This window comes from Camelus ferus, chromosome 6, assembly GCF_009834535.1.
Source record: "Camelus ferus isolate YT-003-E chromosome 6, BCGSAC_Cfer_1.0, whole genome shotgun sequence".
Classification (NCBI taxonomy): domain Eukaryota; kingdom Metazoa; phylum Chordata; class Mammalia; order Artiodactyla; family Camelidae; genus Camelus; species Camelus ferus.
In genome coordinates this window covers 3,645,092-3,653,042 of record NC_045701.1, presented here as the reverse complement: position 1 = coordinate 3,653,042, position 7,951 = coordinate 3,645,092, and the positions used below count along the sequence as shown (strand labels likewise).

At 54.9% G+C, this 7,951-nt stretch overlaps 1 protein-coding gene across 1 annotated transcript; it reads left to right on the top strand.

Moving 5' to 3' along the window:
- Positions 1-636: 636 nt before the first annotated feature.
- On the top strand, positions 637-6,136 carry KBTBD13 (kelch repeat and BTB domain containing 13). The gene has a single exon (XM_032480944.1). It carries the CDS (start codon positions 747-749, stop codon positions 2,130-2,132), a length of 1,386 nt encoding a protein of 461 aa, XP_032336835.1. The 5' UTR covers positions 637-746; the 3' UTR covers positions 2,133-6,136.
- Positions 6,137-7,951: the final 1,815 nt, after the last annotated feature.

The window sequence follows — 7,951 nt, the reverse complement described above, 5'->3', positions numbered from 1 at the left end:
TCACTCCCATCCCGAGTCAGGGAATACATCCCCATTCAGGGACTTACCTGGAAGCTCACCTGCTACCCACCTATTTTTACAAAGAAGGAAATCAAGGCTCAAAAAGAGGTTGGACTAGGTCAGAGTCAAGGGCAGAGGCCCAGGCATAAAGGGAACCTGCTCTGGACTCCAGGCTGACCCACTTTATTTGCTCTATCTCTGCCTTTCCCTCTGCCCAAGTACACCTGCCCCACGAACCGATGGGGCGGACTAAGTATTAATCCTGTCCTTACTCTCCCAGGTGAATGACTTTGCCCAAGTCATGTAAATTCTCTGAGCCTCATTCCGAACACTTTACAGATATTGTCCAAGTACCGTGAAATAGGTGTTGTTATTGGCCCAATTCAAGAAAACAGACGGTCAGAGTTAGGGTGCCCGCACAAGGGCTTACAGCTGCTTTAGTGCAGGTTAAATGGGATAGCTTTGCGAGCTGCCCTCACAATGCCCTGCATGCACTAGATGCCCTGTATATGGTCACTATTATTGCTATTTCTCATACGGAAGTGAGTGACCCGGCATGTCTCCGGATGCCCTCCAGGCCAGCAGCCATCCAGCCTGCTGGCCACCACATCACATGAGCCGTACTATCTTTAGCCAGGGAGATATTTATATCCCCTGGGAAAGATTTTGCCGCTACGGGGGAGCCCCAGAGTGGGTGGCCGCCGCCTCCAGGCCCCCGGAGGCGGCCTCTGCCTCTCGGGCCCGCCATGCCGCGGAGCCCGGAGGCCTCGGAGGCCTCGGTGCAGGTGTGGGTGGGCAGCCAGCTCTTCCAGGCCGACCGGGCCCTGCTGGTGGAGCACTGCGGCTTCTTCCGGGGACTCTTCCGCTCCGGCATGCGGGAGGCGCGCGCGGCCGAGGTGCGCCTGGGCGTGCTGAGCCCGGACGGCTTCTGCACCGCGTTGCGGGTGCTGCGGGGCGAGCGGCCGGCGCTGGAGGCCGCCGACGAGCTGCTGCAGGCCGTGGAGTGCGCCGCCTTCCTGCAGGCTCCGGCGCTGGCGCGCTTCCTGGAGCACAGCCTCACGTCGGACAACTGCGCGCTTCTGTGCGACGCCGCCGCCGCCTTCGGCCTGCACGACGTGTTCCGCAGCGCCGCGCTCTTCATCCGCGACGGCGCTCGCGAGCTGGCGGCCGAGCTGGCGCTGCCCGAGGCCCGCGCCTACGTGGCGGCGCTGAGGCCCAGCAGCTACGTGGCCGTGAGCACGCACGCGCCGGCGCCCGGCTTCCTGGAGGACGCGTCGCGCACCATGTGCTACCTGGACGAGGAGGAGGACGCCTGGCGCACGCTGGCCGCGCTGCCCCTGGAGGCCAGCACGCTGCTGGCCGGCGTGGCCACGCTGGGCAACAAGCTGTACATCGTGGGGGGCGTTCGGGGCCCCAACAAGGAGGTGGTGGAGCTGGGCTTCTGCTACGACCCCGACGGCGGCTCCTGGCGCCAGTTCCCCAGCCCGCACCAGCCGCGCTACGACACGGCGCTGGTGGGCTTCGATGGCCACCTCTACGCCATCGGTGGCGAGTTCCAGAGGATGCCCATGAGCTCGGTGGAGCGCTACGACCCAGCTGCGGGCTGCTGGAGCTTCGTGGCCGACCTGCCGCAGCCGGCTGCGGGCGTGCCCTGCGCCCAGGCCCGTGGCCGCCTCTTCGTGTGTCTGTGGCGGCCGGCGGACACCACGGCCGTGGTGGAGTACACAGTACAGGGCGACACGTGGCTGCCCGTGGCCGAGCTGCGGCGTCCGCAGAGCTACGGCCACTGCATGGTGGCCCACCGCGACAGCCTCTACGTGGTGCGCAACGGGCCTAAGGACGACTTCCTGCACTGCGCCATCGACTGCCTCAACCTGGCCACCGGCCAGTGGACAGCGCTGCCCGGCCAGTTCGTCAACAGCAAGGGCGCGCTCTTCACGGCCGTGGTGCGCGGTGACACCGTGTATACGGTCAACCGCATGTTCACGCTGCTCTATGCCATCGAGGACGGCACCTGGCGGCTGCTCAGGGAGCAGGCAGGCTTCCCACGGCCCGGCTCCTTGCAGACCTTTCTCCTGAGGTTGCCTCCTGGTTCCCGGGGTCCTGTGGCATCGACGACGCCGGAACTGTGACCCCTGGGCTCGACTTTAGGATGGGATGCCCAGAGCCTTCCTTGAGCCATGGCTGAGTCTATGAGGCTGGCCTCAGGAGGTGCTGGGAACTTCTCTCCCTAACCCCCGCCTCCCTTTGAGACATTTGCGTCTTGTGCCTTCCGGTGGTGTGAACATATCCAAGAATCTCAGGGAGCAACGACTCTGAGGTCTCAGCCCTAAAATACTTGGGCTCTTTTGAAAGCTGGTGGGTCACAATGTCAGTGGAAGGGGTTGGGGAGTAAGATTTCAAAAATCCAGGCTTGTATATGAATGGGCCAGTAATTGAGCACTGGCTGGGAGTAGATTAAGTGATGTTAATCAAACTGCCAATCAGTAAGTAGGCAAGAATTAGGCACCTCCTGTGTGCCCAGCACAGTGGTGGGCCTAATATGGCTGTAGTTGCCAGACAGGGGTCCACAAAGCTTAGCATCTAGCCCAGGACGACAAAAGGTTTACACACATATGTCCTCATTCACAGAGGCCTCCAGGCAACAAGCAAAAACCCCCTAAACCCCCACAATATAATGAAACAAAATGCTAAAGAAATCAGGGCAAAGGGAAAATAGAGAGAGGAAAAATCTAACTCCAGGAAGGAGAATAATATACAAAGTGTATGAAGAAGATAGGCAACATAATTAGTTGCTGAAAAGAGAGATTCAAAGAGGAGAGATGGGGAAAGTTGGAGCAGATGGGGAGAGTCTCTGTGAGCCCTGTCTTTAAGGCAGAGCAGCTGTAGATGGAGGCATTTTGGGACGGGGGCAGGGTGGACTGGCTTGTAGAGACAAAAACTGAGCTGAATCTGGAATGAGACCCGTGAGGGAGAAAGGGTTTCCCACGCCTCCTTATGGGTTGTGGGCCCGCAGAGGGGAACCCAGTTGGAAATCCATTGTCCACTGCCTTTTTTGCCATCACCCTAGGGTGAGTGGACTGTTAACTTCCATGACTTCAGGTCACTCAAGGTATGAGCCTAATCCTGGCCAGGTCTAACTGTCTCATTTTCCTCAGTGTATCCCCTCCTCTACGTTCTACAGGTGAATTCTCACCTCCTAGCCTCTGCTGCTGCCATTCCCTGGACCTGGAATGCCGTTCCTCTTCCTCTCTCTTTGTTGACTCTTCTGCCTACCTCCTCTGCGCAGGGTTGGCTGTTCCCGACCTTGGCTGCCTGCTTTGCTCGGTGGACCCCTAGCTGACGTCATTTTTCTTGCATGTGTGCACGTGCATGCAGCCATGCACATATGCAGATAGCAGTCGTGCTGTCAGCTGAGCTGGGGCACTTTCTCACCTACTGAATAAAATGATGAGGTCCTGAAAGACCCCAGGAGATAGAGACCACTAGTTAGGGACCTGGTGCTGACTTCTGGTGTTAGATGAGGTCTCTTAGCTTTAGATTACCCCCACCCTGGTTTCTAGTCATATGCCCAGCTCAGTCCTCCAGCTTTTCCATGTTCCTGGGCAGACTTCTCTGAGTGGTCCTATGGTCTCCATCCTCCGGGACCTGAAGCCCATGGGAAATCCTGGCCTCATCACAAGTGGAGAATGCAGCATCAGCCTGGCACCTCCTGGGCATGGAGCCTAGTGTCTGGGCTGCCCCTCATTGCCTTTTCCCCTGACCTATGTCCCAAGCCCTGGCGAATGCTGCCCACAGAAGCCTGGGGCCTTCTAGGCCTGGAGTAACCTAATCTTAGGAGTCATAATAATAAATCTTAACTTCTGCATCCTGTGAACAATGTACCAAGTAGTTTCACATTGGTCCCACTCCAGCCCTACCTCAGTCCTGGGAATTGGGTACCTCCTCCCAGCTGATGACATACTTGAGGTTCAGAGGCCAGGTGCAATGCCAAAGCATGGCAGAGCCTCTCACTTTTTTGTTCTGTCAAAGTGTAATTTCATTCACATGTCAAAAGATGTATTTAACTTGTTAATAAGGGAACCAAAAGAATGGTAAAGCTGGTTCAAAGGAGCGTCTGAGAGACAAGAGGTGTTTGTATATTTTGTTGGAAAAGATATACTGAAATAAGTTTGCTAAGGTAAAGATGAGGCTGCTTGATGTCTTACAGGGCAATAAAACCATAACTTTCGTGACTCTCTACTGGACTAAAGTCCTTTTCATCTTCACGTACATGCACATACATCCTTGTACGTGCAGCTACAAGTTAGCATGTGACTTCACAAAATCAGGACCCTAATCAATAGTAAGTTGTAGAACAAAGGTACAGTCCCCTAGAAAAATAACTCTTAGCTCTTCAACCCTGCCCCAGAATGACACTGAAAGGACAGACAGTCCTCCTTTTGTCTATTTCCAAGTTATGGATAACTTTTCTCAACAGCGCAGAGCACTCTTCTCCCTGCTCACGCCTCCTGACCAGTGCTGATCACACTTGCAATCTCGAGATCCATCAGCTCACCTCTCTCTCAACCCACAGAGCTTCTTTGTCGGCTTTTGCAGCTGGCTGCGTGGACCAGCCCAGACTGGCCTGCTGGCTCCTGGGGTTCAGTCGTTCCTCGGTCCAGAGCAACCCTTTCTGAGATGCCTTTTGTGTGTGATAATAACACAGTGTTCACAGAGCGCTTTCCCACAGTTGACTTGTTTAAGCTTTGTAAGAATTTTTAGTGGTAAGCAGCTCAGCAACATCCCCACTCCCTTCCTGAAGATACAGAAGAAAAATCCCAAACACCCAAAGGTCACACGTGACTAGAAGAGGCATGAGGAGGAAGTAGCAGAACCCGGCTTTGAAACCAGGACCACGTGCTCTTTTCTGTTGCTGCCTCTCTGCTTGGCTGACATTCTGGGATGGACAGGGTGGTTCTGCCAGTCTCCTTTACACGCTCCTTCCTGGCACCCTTCTCTCTGCACCTCCTCTTGGGGTTCATCTGCTCCCCTGGACAGTAAATTAACTGTTCTGGGTTCTCTTGCCTTAGGATCTAACTGGGAGACAAAAGACCTCCTTCACGAGGGTGTAAATGACTGGTCAACACCCTGGGGGATGTTTGCACTTTCACAGATACTCCCTGCCTCTCACGAGTGTAGGGGAGGTCTTCATAATCCAGCCCACCTTCTCCCCTGGCTTCACAGGTCAGGCCACATTGTTTCCTCCTCCAGCCCGCCACCCTCAGCAAGGATGGTTATGACACCTGCTTTGCGGGTGAGGAGGTCAGCAGAAAGCTGAAATGAGTTACCCAAAGTCACACAGCCAGCCATGTGGAAGAGCAAGGACCCGGGACCAGGACTTGGGATTCTCAGCCTCTGGCATCCAGACTTAACCATGGCATGAAGATGTTTGGGAGCACAAGCCAGGTGCAGGAGGGCAAATTACAGCGATACTTAGGGGTTACTAAACCCTGACCCTGACCCTGACTCTGGAAACCCTGCACCCCAAGCTATCCTCTCCATGGGAATTATCCTGGCTTGCTTATGTAACCTGCCTGACAGAGGCAGAAGGAGACGTCAGACCTATCCGCCCTCCAGCCAGGGCCTGCTCCCCTGCTGGCCTCCCTTCTGTCTGCTCATGTGGTCGGAGCCATCCTCATGATATGCCAGCCACACCTTGTTGCTTCTGCGCTCAGACCCTTGGGAGCTCCTCATCTCACTCGAGTGACAGCCAAAGTCCCTTCAGAAGCCCCTTCTTGAAGTACACTGGGCACACTACCCCCTCAGGACCTTTGCATGGTGCCCATCTGCTGGGCACACCTCCCTCCCTCAGCCGCCTGACTCCCTCAGCCGCCTGACTCACTCCTATGGGCCTTTGCCCAGATGCTGCTTTCATTCTGAGGCCTTTCCTGACACCCGTCCTTAAAATCTACCCCCCCCATTTCTGCATTCCCTACTCCTTTTCCTGTTTTATTTATCTCCCTAGCATCTAGCATCACCTCCCATGCTATGTTTTCACTTGTTTAGTGTCTCCTAGTAAAACTTGAGCTCCACGAGGGCAGAGACTTTTTGTCTGTTTGTTCACTGCTGTATCACCAGGACAGTCAACAGAACATAGCAGGGGCTTAATAAAAATGTAATGAATGAATGGTTCTCCATGGATGTCAAATGAATGAAGGACTCAAATGATCAATCAAAGGAGAAAGCCATGGAGAGAGGCTGTTGGATTTCAGAGGAGAGGGGTGTATTGCTGGCAGGGGGCGGGGTGGGCAGGTGACTGGGGAGACCTTCACGAAGAGGTGATGGGCTGTGGGGTCCACAGTCCACCATGGGAAGAGTGGGGTCTGAGAGCAGCAGCTTCTCAGAGGCCGCTTCCCTGGCTCCAGTGGAGGGGAGGAGGCTGGGATTGGAAGTGCTAATCATCCTGTGAAAAATTGCTCCTCTTGGCGGTGGAATACACACAGGGCTGGTCTGTTTATTTTTCTTTGGCCCCAAGCAGCTGGGCCTCTTTTTCATCCTAATTGCTTTGCTTCAAGTTGCTGTCACTTCCCAGGAACGGTGGCAAGTAAACTGTGCTGGTGGGAGACACAGCAGTCGGCAGACAGGCCACCTCTGAGCATGCCCATCATGGGCACAGTTATGGGACCCCCAGGGAGGGGAGACTTCCCGGGACTCATCCCCGCAGGGTCCTCTGCATCCCTCATGATTCTGCCCCACCTGGAGTGGGGAGCCCCTCTCACTGGCGCCCCAGCAACTAACAAAAGGTACAAGGGGCCTTTTGTAGGGCCACAGGGTCTTGGAGCAGGGTATAAGCGTCTCGTCCAACCCCTCAGTTTTACAGGGAGGAAAGGAAAGTCGGGGCTGGGGGCGGGGCAAGTAACTCACCTGGAGACACACAGCAATGCATGGACCACTCTGAGCTAAAACCCACATCTCCAGAATCCTCTTCCCACCACACCATGCTGCGTCTCTTGTGCTACCTTCCAGGACACCTGTGAGGGAGGTTCCCCGGAATGACCCATCAGGCCTGCCCTCCCTGATCCCAGACCTCCATCCTTATTTTTTCCCGGAAACCTCACCCCTCTTGTGGCACCTTATTTCAGCACTCTGCTTTCATTCAGCAGATAGAGACAAAAAGTTGGTCTCTAATGGTGGTATTGGAGCACTTGGGCCCTTCACATCTCTCTCTCTCTCACACACACACACTCACACTTTTGACAACTCTAAGCATGGCCTGACAACATTGATCCAGTATGGTTTTCTTTCCAGTAACATATTTGCATTCTACCTGGGGCCTTCCATGAATGGGCCTAACCCCACAGAGGGAATTTCAGGTGCTCAGAAAGGGAGCCAGCATTGGGTTGGGATGGAAGCAAGGGACTGAGGATCTGAGTCCCTTGGGGCCAGTTCCGCCCGCCAGGCAGCCAGCTGGTTTTGAAGTCAAACCCTGGCTCTGACAGTAACTGCTCTCTGACCCTGGGGAAGTTCCTTAACCTTTCTGATATTATGGTGTCTCAAATCTAAATTGGGAGGATAATTCTTGCCCCGGAGGATGGTTACGAGAGTGGAATGAGAACCTAACTACAGGTTATGCTCACTATCCATGTTCCTTCCTCCTCCCCACCTCTTCACCCCCCCCCCAACTTTTCCCTCTGCATTGAGACCCTGTCCGTGCAGCAGGCACAGGTTGGATGAGCCAAACACGGTCCTGCAGTCTGTGTACTCGTCACTCAGTGAGGGGGCAGGTTGGCAGAAGGGTAAACATCGGCTTTAGCATCAGGAGACCTGGGTTCCTCTTCCAGCTCTATCACTTGCCAGCTGAGTCATCTTGGGCAATCTCGGTTTCTTTATAAAATGCTGAGGATGATAAGACTTAACCGTATACAGAGTTGCTATGCAGACAGATCACGTGAAGCACCTGTAGCTCTCC

Excerpts from the sequence above, each read along its gene's own strand:
- KBTBD13 (XM_032480944.1), top strand. The coding sequence starts at position 747 with ATGCCGCGGAGCCCGGAGGCCTCGGAGGCCTCGGTGCAGGTGTGGGTG.